The sequence below is a fragment of the Aquarana catesbeiana genome, linkage group LG13 (assembly GCF_042186555.1).
Source record: "Aquarana catesbeiana isolate 2022-GZ linkage group LG13, ASM4218655v1, whole genome shotgun sequence".
Lineage (NCBI taxonomy): Eukaryota > Metazoa > Chordata > Amphibia > Anura > Ranidae > Aquarana > Aquarana catesbeiana.
Genome location: NC_133336.1, coordinates 31,344,248 through 31,364,757, shown reverse-complemented (window position 1 = coordinate 31,364,757; position 20,510 = coordinate 31,344,248). Strand labels below are relative to the sequence as shown.

The following is a 20,510-nucleotide window of genomic DNA, read 5'->3' as shown; positions in this document are numbered from 1 at the left end:
CACACATAGCAGATCCTTTGCTTTATTAGGATTCAGTGTAAAAGTGTTGGAATAAATAAATAGCTGGAAAATGGGGTGGGCTCTGCGCCAGGCGTGGGTCAGCTGGCGGCAGTGAGGGTGCCTTCCGCCGGACGTAGGTCACCCGGCGGGAATGAGGGCGAGAGGCTGGCACATGTGGCATGGTGCTAAGGCAAAACTTCAACAGATTATTTCTGACCTGAAGCCCCTCCCACAGTGGTTACTGATTGGTCACAGCCAGGTTAGAGGGAGGGGAGGTGGCATTGAACCCAGCTATACACATCACTTGGTTTGTAGTTCCGCCTCCGGCGGTCGTCACTGTTTGATTGTTGGCATCCAGTGCGCCTTCCGTCCTGGGCCTGACAGAAATGGGGCGGGGTCATCTACATCTAAAGGGCGGAGTTCATATCCAATCCAGATGGGATGAAGGTGGTACAGGGCACTCACACCCGGATCTGGTACCCACTGAGGTCAGGTAAGGATTTGGGGTCGGAAGGTTTATCCCCAGACGACCTGGTAAGAGAAAAGAGAAGATCTGTTCTATGATTGTGCCTGTCAGCATCAAATAATACTTTCTATAGCATTTTTATCTAGATTTCCTGCTGGGTGATTCTCTATGCAATGCTGGCAGAAGGAGCCATCCGAGTGCTGTACAAAGCTTCCTGAAAGTATCACAGCACCCTGCCCCAGTACTCCTCTTTCCTTATGCAAACCGTGGGTTGGCTTGTGGGAGAAGTTATGCAAATGTACCTTGATTGCTGACCAGGCCTTTTCTGGGACTTTTCATTTACAAGTTTAAATTTGTATTTTTTTTTTTGCTAGAAAATTACTTGGGAACATTTTATTTATATATATAAATTTATATTATTATTTTATTTTTATTTATATTTTAGCAGAGACCCTAGAGCAGGGATATGCAATTAGCAGCACTTCCAGCTGTTGCAGAACTACAAGTCCCATGAGGCATAGCAAGACCCTGACAGCCACAAGCATGACACCCAGAGGCATGATGGGACTTGTAGTTTTACAACAGCTGGAAGTCCGCTAATTGCATATCCCTGCCCTAGAGAATAAAAGGACGAGCGGTGCAATATTTTATGTCACACTTTTTTATTTGCAGCAAAGTCTTTGAAACCCATTTTTTTTTTTTTTTTTTTTGGGGGGGGGGGGGGGGGGATTGCACTTTAACCACTTCAGCCCCGGAAGGTTTTACCCCCTTAATGACCAGACCGTTTTTTGCAATACAGCACACACATTACTTTAACTGACACTTGCATCATGCAAACCTGCACCCAAATAAAATTGATATCCCTTTTTCCCCATGACTAGAGCTTTCTTTTCATGGTATATGATCACCTCTGCGGTTTTTATTTTTTTGCGTTATAAACAAAAAAAAAAAAAAAATCTGACAATTTAAAAAAAAAAAAAAAAAAAAAAACACAATACTATCTGCTATAAAACATAACCAAAAAAAAAAAAAAAAATCGAATTTCTTCATCAATTTAGGCCAATATGTATTCTGGAACATATTTTGGTTAAAATTTTTTTTTTTTAAATCCTAATCTGTTTACGCAAAAGTTAAACAAACTATGGGATTTATTTATTTATTTTTGTTTTTACTAGTAATGACAGCAATCAGCTATTTTTAGCTGGACTGCGATATTGCAGCGAACAAACTGGACACCTAACTGACACTTTTGGAGACCAGTGCTAAAAAAAAAAAATATGCACTGTCACTGTGTACTAATGACACCGGCAGGGAAGGGGTTAACATCCGGGGCAATCAAAGGGTTAAATGATTGTCTGACTGGATGAAGACAGAGATCCATCCGTGTTCCTGCTCGGCGATTCTCGTTTCTCTGTTCGGGAACGATCGCAAGTGGTCGGCGGACATCGGGTCTGCCAATTGGCACGCGCTTTGTTTTGGTTAAAAGTGCAGAGGGACTGGAACCCCTGTCAAGTTTGTTTTCTGTCTGTGGCCATCATTAAGCACTTGCGGACCGCCCACCGTACAGATACTGCGGCAGGGCGGCTGCTTTGTGCCAGATCACAAATCATTTTGCGACCCGCTTCGATCGCACACAATGGGAGCCCAGAGGCAGGTACCGCGGCGTGGACCCTACATCCGCCGGCACCCACCGATTAGACAGGACACAGTCAGAATGGCAATCTGCCTATGTAAACAAATCAGATTGCCGTTCTGTCAAAAGGGAAGGTTCTGCTCCTGTGTTCCTGCAAAGTACATCCCCCACAGTAAGAAAACACCAGCCAGGCACACAGTTAACCTTTTGATCTCCCCTGATGTTAACCCCCTTCCCAGCCAGTGTTATTAGTACAGTGACAGTGCATATTTTTTATCACTGTATTGGTGTCACTAGTCCCTAAAAAGTGTCAGTTAGGGGGTCTGATTTGTCCGCCGCAATATCGCAGTCCCGCCATAAGTCGCTGATCGCCTCTACGTAAAAAAATAAATACCATAGTTTGTAGACGCTATAACTTTTGCATAAACTAATCAATATACACTTATTGTGATTTTTTTTTTTACCAAAAATATGTAGAAGAATACATACTGACCTAAATTTATGAAGAATTTTTTTTTTTTTACTGTGTATGTTTTATAGCAAAAAGTAAAAAAAAAAAATTCTCAAAATTGATGGCCTTTTTTTTTCCAGCGCTATAAACAAAAGAAAAAACACAGGCGATCAGATAACACCAAAAGAAACCTCTACTTGTGGGGGGGGGGGGAATGACAAATTATTTGGGTACAGCATCGCACAACCATGCAATTGTCATTTAAAGGAGCGCAGTGCCGTATCGCAAAAAAATAAAAATGGCCTGGCCATGAAGGGGGGTAAATCTTCCAGAGGTCAAGTGGTTACGGAGATGTGCCCTGTTTACTGTCATCCGTGAAATTAAAAAAAATTGTAAAATGTTAAGGCGGTCACAAGAACAGGAATAGAGGGGAAATCTTCCAGTGGGGGGGGCACTAGTTCTGGTGACAGCCAGGGATTCCCTCACTTCCTGTTTTGGCTATGGGACAGGAAATAAAGAGAAATCTCTCCTATGGGACACAGATGGCTGTGGAAACAAAAAAAAAAAAACACCTGGTAGTTACAACCCTCCATTACACTGTCCAAAATGGACAGTTCTGCTTGACTGTAATGTGCTGCCTCATTAGATCACATCCATTCCTCATCTATAAGGGTGTATAAAGCCGCACAGTGTAAACTGCAGGCATATTTTGGAGAGACAATGGGGGTTGATTTGCTAAAACTGGAGAGTGCAAAATCTGGTGCAGCTCTGCATAGCAACCAATCAGCTTCCAGGTTTTATTGTCAAAGCTTAATGGGACAAGCTGAAGTTAGAAGCTGATTGGCTACCACGCAGAGCTGCACCAGATTTTGCACTCTCCAGTTTTAGTAAATCAACCCCCATAGCTAAAAAGTGTACAGCCGCCCATAGTAATGAATTGCTGTGTGCAGGTATAAGGCCGTACTTGTGTAAACTCACACAGAGGCAGCAATCCATGAATGCGGCTTGTGTGCATGTTGAGTTCACACAAGTATGGCAAGTAACCGTCTCCCAGGTGTGGAAATATGCCCGCCGTTTATGTTGTGCGGTCTCCTTCGGCCGTGTGCATGGGGGCCCTAAAGCTGCTAATCTTCTTTCAAGGTCGTAGCAGACTTCTTCCATTCAGCACAGCTGCTCCATATCCCAATAATGTTGGCGGTCCTAATCACACACACAGAGTTACTCCCATGTTAAGGCCTCATGCACACTGGTGTATTGTAAATGCTGTTCCTCCTTACAGGAGGAATTCAGCGTTAAAAATGCACCCAAACTGGTTTTTTTTTTTTGTTTTTTTTTTTTAAACCGCTTCAGCCCCGGAAGATTTTTACCCCCTTCCTGACCAGAGCACTTTTTGCGATTTGGCACTGCATCGCTTTAACTGACAATTGTGCGGTCGTGCGACGTTGCACCCAAACAACATTGATGTCCTTTTTTCCCCCACAAATAGAGCTTTCTTTTGGTGGTATTTGATCACCCCTGTGATTTTTATTTTTTGCGCTATAAACAAAAAAAGAGCGACAATTTTGAAAGAAAAAAAAAAAAAAAAACGCAATATTTTTTACTTTTTGCTATAATAAATATCCCCCCAAAAATATATATATAAAAAAAAAAAAACACATTGTTCTCCTCAGTTTAGGCGGATATGTATTCTTCTACATATTTTTGGTAAAAAAGTTTTATGCATTTTTATTAATTTTTTTTAATTCGTAATGGCAGCGATCTGCGATTTTTTTTTTTTTTTTTTTTTTTTTTTTTTTTATATTGTGACTGCGACATTAAGGCGGACACATCGGGACACTTTTGACACTATTTTGTGACTACTGTCATTTATACAGCGATCAGTGTTATAAAAATGCACCGATTACTGTGTAAATGACACTGGCAGGGAAGGGGTTAACCACTAGGGGGCAATGAAGGGTTTAAGTGTGTCCTAGGGAGTGATTCTAACTGTGTGGGGGGGAGGGGCTCCAACTCACATAACAGGGAGCAGTGATCTCTGTCATGACACAAGGCAGAACAGGGAAATGCCTTGTTTACATAGGCACTTCCCCGTTCTGCGGCTCCGTGACACGATCGCTGGGAGACCAGCGGACATTGAGTCCACGGTCACGGTCACGCTGTTCGTGGCGGCGCGCACTAACCCCGGCAATTAAGGGGACGTACAGGTACGCCCATTTGCCCACCGCTGCCATTGTGCTGACGTATATTGGCGTGCAGTGGTCGGCAAGTGGTTAAATGCATTTTAGATGCATTTTTGTTTATTTCCTTGGCCAGAATTTTAAATTTATTCTGGCCATTGAAATGAATAAAACAGTCAGGCGCTAAACGTACCTAGCACTTAGCCACGTTTAAGCTCGGTTCACACTTGTGCGATTCGGGAACCGGCGCAATTCCAGTGCGGCGGTTCACACTGCCCCCTGCGGGTGTTAATACAAAGTTAATGGCACCCCCAGGGTGGTTTGCGGATCGCAGTGCGAACTGTGAAATGGTGCAGGAATCAGATAACATGGGTGTGAACATCCATGCGATCCAATTCCAGTGTGGACCAAAAAAAGGGTTCTGCACCATTTTGGTGCGAATGCGATGCAAATTCAGCCGTACAAACTGAATGGCTGAATTTGCATCGCATAGACATTGCATGTGATCTGCACAGCAATGCGCTGCGATTCACATGCAAGGTCTGGCATCACACAAGCGTAAACCCAGCCTCAGACGTGTTTGGAGTTTTATACGCCCAAAAGCTCCTCTCTTGAACGCAATTGTTCTGCGTTCAGGAGAAGGAGCTTTGACTGTTTCTAAACACTGCTGCCCCTAAACACCTCTAAAAGCCTATGGGGGTTATTTACAAAAGGCAAATCCACTTTGCACTACAATTGCACTTGAAATTGCACTGAAAAGTGCAGTCGCTGTAAATCTGAGGGGCAGATCTGAAATGAGGGGAAGCTCTGCTGATTTTATTACTCCAATAATGTACAAGCTAAAACGCTGTTTTTTATTTTCCTTGCCATGTCCCCCTCTGATCTACAGCAACTGCACTTCCAAGTACACTTTGCACTACAAGTGCAAACTGGATTTGCCTTTTGTAAATATCCCCCCCTATGTGTACATGGACACATGAGCTTTTATGGAGGTGTATTCAGGGGCTTGGAGGAAAAACCTCAAAAATCTCAGTTTAGGAACACCATGAGGCCTAAAGCTGCCAATCTGTCTGAGAAGATCCGGCCCCGTCAATTGAGCCTGCTCCTGTTTGGCCAACAATGTCCACTCCTGTTTTCATAGTTTAAAAATGTTGAAAAAAAAAACAAAAAAAAAAAGTCTGTCTTTTTCTTAAAATAAAAATGACAGGACGGAACAAACACCCCCAAAATTACTTTTTTTTTTTTTTTTTTTTAACTAGTTCCTGCCCAGCCTATAGCAAAATGACAGCTGGGCAGGACTTTCGTTGTTCTGGGTGGATGTCGTATGATGTCCTTCCAGAAGGCACCTCACAGGGGGCCGTGTGATACGGTGGACACAGCCAATGACTGATCACTATAGCAGCCCGCCAGTACCATGTGATCACTGTGACCAATCACAGCAGATTACATGACAATTGTAAACAATGGATCACTACCTTTTATGCCATCCATTGTATACAATTGTGTTGCTAGCTGTGATTGGTCACCGTGATAACTGTGAACAAAGGAATTGGCATACTGTAACCACTTGCCAACCGCTACAGCAGATATACTGCTACAGGGCAGACACTGTGTGTAATATCTATCTATCTATAGCTGTGATTATACACAGTGGGAGCCAATCAGCAGGTACAGCAGACTCTATGTCCATCAGCACCCTCCAATCATAAACAAGGCAGATTGCCGTTCTGTCGATAGGGAAGGCATTTATACTGTGTCTCTGCAGGGACAAGGAGCTATGTCTTCCTCTAGTAAAATAACCTCCTACACTGTACTAAAAAACACTGGCTAGGCACACAGTTAACCCTTTAATCGCCCCTGATGTTAACCCCTCCCAGCCAGTGTCATTAGTACAGTGACAGTGCATATTTTAAGCACTGTTCACTGTCACTGGTTCCAAAAAAAGTGCCAGTGTCCGATTTTACCACTGCAATATCGCAGTTTCAATTTAAGTCGCGGATTGCCGCCATTACTAGTAAAAAAAAAAAAAAAAAAATTGCATAAATATATCCCATAGTTTGAAGACGCTATAACTTTTTGCAAATCAATATACACTTGTTGGGATTTTTTTTTTAACCAAAAATCTGTAGCAGAATTGGGCTAAATTTATGAAGAAATGTGATTTCTTACATATTATATATACACACACATATATATATATATATATATATATATATATATATATATATATATATATATATATATATATATATATATAAATATAAAACATACATATATATAACATACACACACCTTTTTTTTTCCGTTTATATAGCACAAAAAAAAATAAAAAAGGTGATCAAATGCCACCAAAAGAAAGCTTGATTTGTGGGAGAAAAAGGACCCAAGTTTTAATTGGGTACAGTGTCGTACGACCGCGCAATTGTCAGTTAACCACTTCAGCCCCAGAAGGTTTTACCTCCTTTATGACCAGGCCATTTTTTTGCGATTCGGCACTGCGTTACTTTAACTGACAATTGCGTGGCCGTGCGACGCTGTACCCAAATAAAATGTATACATTTTTTCCCACAAATATAGCTTACTTTTGGTGGTATTTGATCACCTCTGCGATTTTAATTTTTTGCTCTAGAAACAAAAATTAAAAAAAAAAAAAAAAAAAAAAAAAGCGTGACAATTGAGAAATAAATAAATACAATTTTTTACTTTCTGCTATAAAACATATCCAATAAAAAAAAAAAAAAAAAAAAAAAAAATCAAATTTCTTCATCAATTTAGGCCAATATGTATTCTGATACAGATTTTTGGTTAAAAAAAAAAAAATCCCAATGAGCGTATATGGATTGGTTTGCGCAAAAGTTATCACATCTACGAACTATGGGATATTTTTATGGCTTTTTTTTTTTGTAACTAGTAATGGCGGCGATCAGTGGTTTTTAACGGGACTGCGACATTGCTGCTGACAAATTGGACACCTGACTGACACTTTTTTTGGGAACCAGTGACAGGAAATACAGTGATCAAGGCTAAAAATAAGCACCGTTACTGTACTAATGACACTGGCAGGGAAGGGGTTAACACCAGGAGCGGTCAAAGGGTGTCCCTAGGGGACCCAACTGTGTGGGGGAGACTCACTGGATGAATAGAGAGATCCGTGTTCCTGCTCAGCATAAACACAAGATCACTCTGTTCATCCCTGACAGGACTGCGATCTGCCTTGTTTACATTGGCAGATCTCCGTTCTGTCTCGGGGGGGGGGGGGGGGGGGGGGGGGCGCGATTGCGGGTGGCCAGCGAACATCGCATCCACCGGACCCGCTGATTGGCTCTGCTTTGTGGCCAATCGGCGCACACGCATCTCCGCTGGCTATTGCATAAAATTACGTATTGGGCAATGGAGCCGACCTGCCGCATCGGCCAGCCAGCAAGTGGTTAAAATAGCACAGTGCCCTATCGCAAAAAATGGACTGGTCATGAAGGGGGGGTAAATCTTCCGGAGCTGAAGTGGTTAATGACCTCCAGTGAGTAATAAAGAATGTTCAATCCGTAGAGATAATACCGTAAAAACATCGTTTTTTTTCCCTCCCTTTTCTTTTAACAGTCTGGTTTAGTTCTCGCAAAACAAAAAGTACACGCAGTTTCGACTGACGAATAGCTATGTGATTTTTTTTTTTTTTTTTAATTTAAATGAATTTGTATTGTTATTACTGTCATAATAGAGTCTTCCATGGATACCATTAACGCGCAATTAAAGTTTAACTCCAGGTACGAAAAATCTTTAGCACGGCAAGGGTTAACAACTGCTGCTTTTGGCTCAGGAATGATAAGGCGATATACTTACATTGTTCCTCGCTCACGCCCGCTTCCTCCTTTCCAGATGGCTGCCCCCCCCCTTTTCCTGCCTCACTATCTGCATCTCTCTGATGTCATCCTGTACAGTGCAGGATGTGGAGGGGTTTGTCCACATTCTGGAGCAGTGGAGGAGAGCGCCAGCTGCTGGAGGAGTGAGGAATAACAGAAGTAGATCACATTATTCCTCATGCCCTGGGCAAACCTTGCAGTTAACGCTTCAGCAGCAGCTAAACAGTCCTAAGATGCGGTGGCTGCATCATTCTTCCTTTTTCAGGCCTTTTTTTTTTTTTTTTTTTTTTTTTTAATTTCACCTGGTTATCCTGCCAGCAACACACTTTCTCTCCTACGGTGTTTAATCAATGGATGGAAATGTGTTCCCTACCCAACCTGGATTTCAGACAGGTCTGTCTCTGTTCATCTCCATTACATGGGGAAAGGGGGGCGGGCTGGGAATAGTAATCGCAGAAGGAAGAAAAACATTCAGTTCAGCTCACAGGAAGGGACAAGGACATGGGATTTCTGGCAGGATCAACATGTGATTTCTGTGCTTGCTAAAAATGTTCTTAGCCTGAAAAAAGAAAAAACAGATGCTGCTGCCACATCTACGGAACAAACATTTCTCACAATGAGATTGCATTTTACTTTTTAACCACTTAAAGACCAGGCATTTGTCTGACATTTGTGGTTAAAAAAAAAAATCAATATTTTTTGCTAGAAAATTTACTCAGGGCTCCCAAACATATTAAATTTATAATATATATATATATATATTTTAAAAGCCAGCAGCTACAAATACTGCAGCTGCTGACTTTTAATACATGGCCACTTTACCTGTCCCAGGGTCCAGCGATGTCGGCAACCCGCTCGGTTCTCGGCAGCTGCCGCCGCCATCCTAGGTGAGGGAATCAGGAAGTGAAGCGTTGTGGCTTCACTTCCCGGTTCCCTACTGCGCATGCGCGAGTCGCGCTGCGCATCGTAAGTGGTCCCCGCTCTCTCCTGGGAGCTGTGCGTTTCCCAGCAGACAGCGCGGTGGGGACAGGAAGAGGCGTAGACTCCCATGGGAGTCTATGCCGGAAGTGGGTGCAAATACCTGTCTTAGACAGATGATATCTGCACCCCCCTCCCCCCTGAAAGGTGCCAAATGTGACACCGGAGGGGGGGGGGAGGGAGGGTTCCGAAAAGCGGAAGTTCCATTTTTGTGTGGAACTCCGTTTTAAGCCCTACTAATTAGTGTTACTAAACCCAGGACCCTGCATTCACTATATCTGGTCTCATATGGTACATGGATATGCAATAGTTTTAGCAAATATACTGCTGATGAGAAAAGGTATTTAGCAGTTTATATAGCAGTCTTGTGACTTTCATCAGTGTCTGGTTAAAGCTTGTAGGAGGAGTTTTCATTCTCCCCTGATTGTCCTATGAGGCTGCAGGACCCCTGACCCTCTGTCTGGACAGTGCTGATTGACCCTGTGCTGAGCGCATGCACCCTACCAAGATAAATAAATAGAAAAAAAAAAACACTCTCCCACAATACACACCGAACTGAGCATGTGCAGAGTGCCCCCAAGGCTCTGTTCTATCAGGAGATGGTTTGGGGACTGTGGAAGAAGGGGAGGATCAGAGAAGACAGGATAAAACAGCCTTTTACACAATGCGGAGGATTAACCCCTTAGGTTCCACCCTGAGTATAACAATTACGCTTTACTGCATATAGAGACTGATTTTACTGTTGTGGGTTTAGTAACACGAAGACTACAATGGACATTTATCTGTATTATGTAGGTCTCCATTTTAAGATCACTTATTGTGCTAAACATTTCTATAACAAATACTATGGTAATCAAAGCCCACTGAAGTTGAATTCCAGGTATGAATATTTTTACATAGGACATTGGTCTACCTAGCACCAATGTAACAATGCACATATACCATAGCTGTGGGGTCCTTGTGGAGACTGGTTATCAATGTACAGGTAGTAGGCACCACTAATACACGGATCTCCAATAGCTTCCAGGTCCAAGAGGCTGCCCTGCTGCTTAGTAAACACAGAAACACAGAGGGGTTGCTGGTGGGCGTTGGCACCAATCAGAGAATGCTTTGCGTTTTCTCTGTAAATGCAATGCATTCTCTGATTGGACGCAGTGGAAAGCGTGACGTCACTCCCCTCCCCTTCATTGAGAAAATGCAAAGCAATCTCAGAATGGCACCTGTGCCAAGCAAGTGACCTCCTGTATCCACCATGCATCCACTCATGCCCCGATACCCAGGAACGAGTGGAGATCAATGGAGTAGGTGGGCATACTACAGTGATTTCCAGGGGGATCCCACAGGTATGGTATATGCATTGTTATGTTGGCCAACAGTAATAGTTAGCTAACAGTAACTCAAATAACCACTCACTATACCCAAAGGTATGCAGAATACCATCTCTGAATGCACAACACAACGAACCTTGAAGCAGATGGGCTACAGCAGCAGAAGACCACACCAGGTGCCACTCCTGTCAGCTAAGAACAGGAAACTGAGGCTACAATTCGCACAGGATCACCAAAATTGGACAATAGAAGATTGGAAAAACGTTGCCTGGTCTGATGAGATTTCAGCTGCGACATTCAGAATTTGGTGTAAACGACATGAAAGCATGGATCCATCCTGCCTTGTATCACCAGTTCAGGCTGGTGGTGGTGGTGTAATGGTGGGGGGGATATTTTCTTGGCACACTTTGGGCCCCTTAGTACCAATTGATCATCATTTAAAGTGGATGTAAACCCAATGTCATCCTTTCTAAACTCCTGCCATAGGGGTTATCTATAAGGATATACATGCCTCCTGCATGTATCTTTATCTGTCAAATGTCTCCCCTCTGTCTGTTATGAGAGCTGAAAAACTGCAGATTCTGTGGGCGGGTCTGTTGTCTGGAGCTCTGTGGGTGGAGTCATGATGTCAGTAGACTCCCCGCCCACCTCTACACTCCCCGCCCACCTCTACACTCCCCTTGTCAATATGCATTTTCTCCTGTGTATTTCTTACACTGAACTTCTGCTATGATCTCTAACATCCAGTGAAAAGACAGGAAAGTAACCACATGACTTCAGCATGCCAAATCATGGTGAGGTGTGGAACAGCCAATCCTTGCAGAGCTGCTGAAGAAAGGAGTGGGGGAGGGAATTAAAAAACAATGCATGTCTTAGGCTAGTGCACGAGATATGTAAATCACCTGTCACTCACAGCAAGGGGGCGGATTTGACAAAGTTTTTCTCTGTTTGTCAAGTTTTATCTCACTGAATAATAAAAGAGGATTGCTCAGAGATGGATTAACTCTTTGTGGCAAGACTGGGCTCAAATGATAGGAAATCTTATACTCTACATGACATCAAAAAAAAAAAAATAATAATAATTTTGGGTTTACATCCACTTTAAACCCCACGGCCTACCTGAGTATTGTTGCTGACCATGTCCATCCCTTTATGACTACAGTGTCCCCATCTTCTGATGGCTCCTTCCAGCAGGATAATGCACCATGTCACAAAGCTCCAATCATCTCACCACTGGACAATGAGGTCCCTGTACTCCAATGGCCTCCACACTCACCACATCTCACCCCATAGAGCAGCTTTGGAATGTGGTGGAACGGGAGATTGGCATCATGGATGTGCAGCTGACAAATCTGCAGCAACTGCGTCATGTTATGTCACTATGGAGCAAAATCTCTGAGGAATGTTTCCAATACCTTGTTGAAAATCTGCAAATGAGTACCCCCCCCCCCCTACAGTGGGACTAAAAAAAAATAAAAAAAAACACCCCATACTTCTCTTTATATTCACCCATCATACTTGCCTAGGTGGATGCTGCATCTGTCCCCTGGTGCCTCTGCACCGAGAACCGAGCGATCAAACATTGCCGATGGTTCTGTTCTCACAGATCCCAGAGAGGAGAGCTGCTGACTGTCAGTCTGCAGCTCTCCTACAGTCAGCAGCTCTCCTGCTCTGCTCCTCCACGCTCATTGGAGAGCCGTCTCAGCGGTTTGCTGAGAGACTGAGACTGCCATCAGTCCAGGGACCTGGCGGATCGAGACTCCCAGAGTTGGAATGAGGCGGTACCTGGACCGATTCCTGACGTCAGCAGAGAGTGGACTTCAGACCACTCTCTGCTGAAAACGGGTCACAGGAGTGCAAAACGAATTGCACTCCTGTGACCCAGAGGAGAAGCCCAGCCAAATTAGCTCAGGCTGGACTTCTCCTTAGAGGGCAACGCATGTCGGTGGTCTCATCCGTACGGGAAGCACAGCTATCCATGTGGATGGCTGTGCTTCCTGCTTCCCCTACGGATGAGACCCCTCATTCCTAACCTGCCTTCTTCTCCTCCGACCAAGGCTCTCTCTCTCTCCATTTTTAAATCCCGCATCGTTGTGGCCTAGGGTCACCCATTGGATCCTTGTGTGGAACATCTGAGGCCTCAAAATCTCCCCATTTGGGAATGAGTGTGGGGGACCACTCCGGCTCTGGCGCATGAATAGTTTGTGCTTTCATATATGATGATCTCGGTGCGGATTGCTTCGGTGAAGGCTATGACCCTGTGATCTCCTCTGTGCTAATGTCCCTGAAGCAGAGATTCAAGTTCTTTCCCAAAACGCGTTGGGCATAAGAGAAGATATCTTCATTACAGCAGTTATTTCCATATCAGCAGTTATCTTATGTATTTTTTTAATACGGTGATGTATACACTGATTGTTTTATCCATGTACTGAATACATTTTTCATTTTATATAATTTTTGTCTACTACATGCATTGCCCTTAAAGTCCCACTGTACCGGGGGGGAGGGTGCTCATTTGCAAATTTTCATATTAGGGATGCTGACAACAATCTATGGCTTTCTCTGGTGGTCTAACTTTTCCAACACCTTGTTGAGTCTATGCCATGAAGAATGAAGGCAGTTCTGAAGGCAAAGGGGATCCAACCCGGTACTAGCAAGGTGTACCTAATTAAAGTGGCCGGTGAGTGTAGATTGAAGTTTTTTGTTTCATCGATGGTTTACCTTGGTGTGTTCATCATAAGGCGCTGTGATCTCTAAAGGGCCTCCAACCTGTGGCCCTTTGCTTGTCTTTATCCGGCCCTTGGGACACTATTCCTTCCACTGACACCAACAATGGGGTACCATTCCTCCCACGGATATCAGTGATGGGGAACGAATTCTCCCACTGACATCAATTATGAGGCACTATTCCTTCCACTGACATCAATGATGTAAAATGTTTACTCCCACAGACCAACATGCCTATGGCATTGTTTACTCCTACAGATCCTATGGCATTTTCTACTCCCACTGACCACAGTCCACCCCACGATACAGCACTGCGTATGGTTTAAGGAATTGTCTGTAGATCCCTGAGACAGGATTGTATTGAAGCACAGAAAAATTTCTGCAGCACAGTGGCCTCCATCATCCATAAATGAAAGAAGTTTGGAACCATTAGGACTCTTCCTAGAGCGGGCCGCCCAGCCAAAGTGAGCGATTGGGGAGAAGGACCTTAGTCAGGGAGGTGACCAAGAACCAGATGGTCACTCTGACAGAACTCCAGCGTTTCTCTATGGAGAGAGGAGAACCTTCCAGAAGAAAAACCATCTCTGCAGCACTCCACCAATCAGGCCTGTATGGTAGAGTGGCCAGACGGAAGCCATTCCTCAGTAAAAGGCACATGACAGCCCGCCTGGAGTTTGCCAAAAGGCACCTGAAGGACTCTCAGACCATGAGAAACAAAATTCTCTGGTCTGATGAAAGAAAGATTGAACTCTTTGGCCTGAATGGCAAGTATGTCGGGAGGAAACCAGACACATCAACTGGCCAATACCATCCCTACATGGTGGTGGCAGCATCATGCTGTGGGGATGTTTTTCAGTGCCAGGAACTGGGAGACTAGTCAGGATCAAGGGAAAGATGAATGCAGCAATGTACAGAGACATCCTTGATGAAAACCTGCTCCTGACGGCTCTGGGCCTCAGACTGGGGTGAGGATTCATCTTCCAACAGGACAATGACCCTAAGCACACAGCCAAGATAACAAAAAAGTGGCTATGGGACAACTCTGTAAATGTCCTTGAGTGGCCCAGCCAGAGCCCAGAATTGAACCCGATTGAACATCCCTGGAGAGATCTGAAAATGGCTCTGCACCGACGCTCCCCATCCAACCTCATGGGGCTCGAGAGGTCTTGCAAAGAAGAATGGGAGAAACTGACCAACAATAGGTGTGCCAAGCTTGTAGCCTCATACTCAGAAAGACTTGAGGCTGTAATTGGTGCTAAAGGGGCTTCAACAAAGTATTAAGCAAAGGCTGTAAATACTGATGTACATGGGATTTTTTTCGTTTTTTATTTTTAATAAATTTGCAAAAATTCCAAACAAACTTCTTTCACTTTGATATTATGGGGTATTGTTTGTAGAATTTTGAGGAAAATAATGCATTTAATCCATTTTGGAATAAGGCTGTAACATAGCAAAATGTGGAAAAATTGAAGCGGTTTGAATACTTTCCGGATGCAACAGATTTGTTTATAGCAGCCATTCTCATCCAGGGTTCCTCCAGGAGGTTACTAGGAGCTCCTTGAGTTGTAGCCGATTCATCTCCCATTTAATTCTGCCTGCACAGTTCCAGGACCAACGGCCTTGGCAAAGCCAGCAGTAAGACACTGGTTATTTTTTATAGCAGTCAAGAAGGGTTGTACAGTTGCGCTCATAAGTTTACACACCCTGGCAGAATTTATGATTTTTTTGGCCATTTTTCAGAGAATATGAATGATAACACAAAAAAATCTTTCACTCATGGTTAGTATTTGGCTGAAGCCATTTATTATTATCAACTGTGTGTACTCTTTTTAAATTATAATGACAACAGATGACCCTGATCAAAAGTTTACATACCCTGGTGATTTTGGCCTGATAACATTCACACAAGTTGACACAAAGGGGTTTGAATGGCTATTAAAGGTAACCATCCTCACCTGTGATCAGTTTGCTTGTAATTAGTGTGTGTGTATAAAAGGTCAATGAGTTTCTGGACTCCTGACAGACCCTTGCATCTTTCATCCAGTGCTGCATTGACCTTTCTGGATTCTGAGTCATGGGGAAAGCAAAAGAATTGTCAAAGGATCTGCGGGAAAAGGTAGTTGAACTATATAAAACAGGAAAGGGATATAAAAAGATATCCAAGGAATTGAGAATGCCAATCAGCAGTGTTCAAACTCTAATCAAGAAGTGGAAAATGAGGGGTTCTGTTGAAACCAAACCACGGTCAGGTAGACCAACTAAAATTTAAGCCACAACTGCCAGGAAAATTGTTCGGGATGCAAAGAAAAGCCCACAAATAACTTCAGGTAAAATACAGGACTCTCTGAAAACATGTGGTGTGGCTGTTTCAAGATGCACAATAAGGAGGCACTTGAAGAAAGATGGACTGCATGGTCGAGTCGCCAGAAGAAAGCCATTACTACGCAAATGCCACAAAGTATCCCGCTTACAATACACCAAACAGCACAGACAAGCCTCAATCTTCTGGCACAAAGTCATTTGGAGTGCTGAGACCAAAATTGAGCTTTTTGGCCACAACCATAAACAACTACATTTGGAAAGGAGTCAACAAGGCCTATGATGAAAGGTACACCACTCCTACTGTGAAACACGGAGGTGGATCGCTGATGTTTTGGGGATGTGTGAGCTACAAAAGGCACAGGAAATTTGTTCAAAATGTATGTCAAGATGAATGCAGTATGTTATCAAAAAATATTGGAGGAACATTTGCATTCAGCCAGGAAGCTGCGCATGGAATGTACTTGGACATTGAAACATGACAATGATCCAAAACACAAGGCCAAGACGACCGGTCATTGGCTCTACCTCTCTCCACAGGATCCCGGCTCTTGATTAAATAGATTGATAAAAGCGCAGCCATTGGCTCCCGCTGCGGTCAATCAAATCCAATGACGCGAGGGTTGTAAACCTATGTGTTTTTTCACCTTAGATCATCCTATGCATTAAGATGAAAAAACACCTGTTAGTGACCGGCCCCTCAGCCCCCCATTTTACTTACCTGAACCCTCGAACTTGACTCATGGGGACGCGCCGTCTCTCTGCCCGGGGTTCTCGGCTCTTGATTGGATAAATTGATAACAGCGCAGCCATTGGCTCCTGCTGCTGTCAATGAAGTCTAATGACGCAAGCGCCGGGGGCGGGGCCGAGTCCTGCATTTGGCCTCTATGGACGCCGAATGCTGGACTCAAGAGCGTGCCCGCAAAGTAACCCCCTCGGGGAAGCGCTTCTCCGAGGGGGGATATCAGATGTGGGGAGGAGCCGCGAGAGCCGCCGGGGGACCCCAGAAGAGGAGGTTCGGGGCCGCTCTGCACAAAACGAGCTGCACAGTGGAGGCAAGTATGATATGTTTGTTTTTTGTTTTTTTAAACATTACCTTTACAATCACTTTAAAAAGAGTAAATACAGCCGACTGATAATAAATGGCTTTAGCGAAACACTAACCATGAGTGAAAGAAAAGTTTTTGTGTTATCATTCATATTATCTGAAAAATGGGCAAGAAATCATAAAAATTCTCCCAGGGTATGTAAACTTATGAGCACAACTGTATTCTTTCTATTGACTGCCAATGTAAGCGGCATTTTTGGCATTGACCAGGGATGCACCGTTACTAACCATTTTCGTATCGGTACTCGCGAAAATGCTCCGATACTGGAAGTGAGGTCGCTTGGGAGCCTCCTCCTCCCCTCCAGACAGTGCCATCCCACCTCCTCCTCGTGGCATCGCTGGGTGCAGGCCCGCCCATCCTAACAGCCCACAAGCCTTGTCTCGCTGCACACCTCCCTCCTCCTGCTCTGACTCCTGGCCACACAGAGCACTGGATCTGGGCTCTCCCTGGCTGGATGCTGAGGCAGAGAACAGGGGGGCTCTGTAGGAACCCACTGTACGGGCGGTATCCTGTTGTACTGAGCAGCGGGGCTCTCTCCTTGTACAATGCCTGCAGTCCCAGACCGTCTCCTGTACCATGCCTGCAGTCCCCCACCGTCTCCTGTACCATGCCTGCAGTCCCCCACCATCTCCTGTACCATGCCTGCAGTCCCAGACCGTCTCCTGTACCATGCCTGCAGTCCCAGACCGTCTCCTGTACCATGCCTGCAGTCCCAGACCGTCTCCTGTACCATGCCTGCAGTCCCAGACCGTCTCCTGTACCATGCCTGCAGTCCCAGACCGTCTCCTGTACCATGCCTGCAGTCCCAGACCGTCTCCTGTACCATGCCTGCAGTCCCAGACCGTCTCCTGTACCATGCCTGCAGTCACTTCTGCCTGTTGCCTCCTCCTTCCCTCTACCAGATGTCACCTCTGCCCCCATGTCTCCCAATAACCCTCCTATCCCTATCCTCTTCTCCCCCAGCGATCACAGCCTTTTCCATCCCAACTCTCCAACCCCACAATCCCCATTTCACCCCACCATCAAATACCCCCCCCTAGCATTGACCCCTATAAATTAGCTTTAGCAAAGGATCCCCGAGACCTGAAAATTATTTTAGAGGTTCCTTGGGGGTAAAATGGTTGAGAAAGACAAAAAAAAAAAAAAAAAAGGGCTGGTTGATTTGTAGGATATCCTGTATTTGATTCTGCAATAGATTACTCTAGTGATAAATGTGTATATACTTGTTTGTTAGGGTATCACAATGGTTATATGCCTTTAACGGTGCTACTTTCTATGGGAATAAACTAACTGTTGGACATTGTCCTGGGGGCAATAGCTGGTTGGAGTCACCTATAGGAGAGCTATTTTTTGGGAGACGTGGTTGGTGAGATTTCAGTGGGTTTGGTTTACCATGGAGGTAAAGAAATCATATTTGCTGTGAGACTACGATAAAAGGTCAGGGGCACAGGGTGACCCTGTCTACAATGCTGGGCTATACTTAAAGGTCCAGACTTCGACTGTCATGGTGGGCATACCCCAGAAGGAGATCTTTAGGGTCTGGGTTCCATAGAGAGAACCATGGCCCAGGACCTGTATAGCACCCTGCCAGTGACTACAGCAGGTTGCACCAAGTGGCAAGGTGAGCGCAGGCCCAGGTATGTCTCCCAAGGTTTTACCGATCCAAAAACACTGCTTCTGTTTGTGGTATTAAGAGACTGAAAAGAGTTCATTGAAGAACCCAAAGATAAAATAATGAACTAACTAAGCTAACATTGATTTCTCCGCAAGAGGGATGAGGTCCATTACCTTAGCTAAGATTTTCCTGCGCACAGCTGACTTCCTGTTCCATAATTGAACCCAGCCATTTGTCACTACTGAGCCTCTTTCAGCCTACAAATGCAGCTTCTATAGACACAACATTCCCCATTTACACTAGTGAACATCATATGTAGTAAGAGTGTCTGTAAGTTACCGTCTGTCCTGCCGCTCTCTGCGTTGTGGACTGGACTGTCCTCGCTGGGGGGATGAGGTGATGTCCCTCTTTCTCTCCTTAGGAGGTGAAGGGGGTCCCTTGGTAATCTGAGAAGGGAAGAGAAGGTTTGTTGGGGGGGGGGGTCATGTCACACAATAGGGCATCCAGAATTCCATGCCCCCACCCACCCCGCAGAGACCTGCGTCCCCTTCCTTACCCTGAGTCTCATCTCCCTGCTGTGTCTCTCCAGCTCCCTGCGGAGCCCCTCTGCACTCAGCTCCTGCACATCCAGCACTGAATGCTTCCAGTCTATTTGCTCCACGCTGTGGGGGTCATGCGACACAAAGGGGCCAATCTTCACCTTGCGCAGCGTGTGCCAACATCGAGTGTACGCCTCCTGAAAATCCATCAACAGATCACTGAGAGTCCGATAGTGGAGCGGCTTGTACATCAGGTCCTCCCGGCGGCTGATCCCCACAGCACCAAAATACCCGTTGCAGTATAAACCGAGAACAATGTGGCGGAAACAGCCACCGGAGAACTGAGTCTTGAAGCTGATGGGGAAACGCTCCAGGGTGGAGATACTGTTGGTCAGATAGCTGCGGAGAGAGAGGTTTAGGAAGGCAACAAAAAGGTAGAGATATTCCACATCTGTGCTGCGCACCTCCATTCCGTATTATGGAGGATACAGTAGTTTCAGGTCACACAGGGATCCGTCACTCGATGTCATGGAGAACACCCACATCACACAGAGCACTATCACCCCATGTTATACAGTTCCACCTTCCTCGGGGAACAGCCACATAGTTACATAGTTAGTCAGATTGATAAAAGACACAAGTCTATCAAAAAAAAAAAAAATCATACAATCCCATATACACAATCCTTCACCCACAGTTGATCCAGAGGAAGGCGAAAAACCCCAGCAAAGCATGATCCAGTTTGTTACAGCAGGGGAAAAAATTCCTTCCTGATTCCCAGAGAAGCAAATCGGATATTCCCTGGATCAACTTTACCATTAAATGTCAGTACCCAGTTATATTATGTACATTTAGAAAAGAATCCAGGCCTTTTCTTAAGCAATCTACTGAGCTTGACAGAACCACCTCTGGAGGGAGTCCATTCCACATTTTCACAGCTCTTACTGTGAAGAATCCTTTCCGTATTTGAAGATGAAATCTTTTTTTCCTCTAGACGTAAAGAGTGCCCCCTTGTCCTCTGTGATGACCTTCAAGTGAATAACACCAACATCACTATATGGACCACTTATATATTTGTATGTGTTGATCATATACCCCCTTAATTTATTCTCTCTTCTCAAGAGAGAATAAATTCAGTTCCTCTAATCTTTCCTCATAGCTGAGCTCCTCCATGCCTCTTATTAGCGTGGTTGCTCTTCTCTGCACTTTATCCAGTTCCCCGATATCCTTTTTGAGAACTGGTGCCCAAAACTGAACTGCATATTCTAGATGAGGTCTTACTAATGATTTGTACAGGGGGGCAAAATTATA

At 44.6% G+C, this 20,510-nt stretch overlaps 1 protein-coding gene across 1 annotated transcript in view; it reads right to left on the bottom strand.

Annotated features, from left to right (window-relative positions):
* Positions 1-8: 8 nt before the first annotated feature.
* Positions 9-20,510, bottom strand: part of VASH1 (vasohibin 1) — a 32,700-nt gene continuing 12,198 nt past the window's right edge. The window contains exons 5-7 of the mRNA XM_073609550.1: positions 19,217-19,598; positions 19,000-19,106; positions 9-531 (exon numbers count right to left, since the gene is read on the bottom strand). Coding sequence (XP_073465651.1) covers positions 462-531; positions 19,000-19,106; positions 19,217-19,598 — 559 coding nt within the window. The 3' untranslated portion in view covers positions 9-461. The remainder of the gene's footprint in view (positions 532-18,999; positions 19,107-19,216; positions 19,599-20,510) is intronic.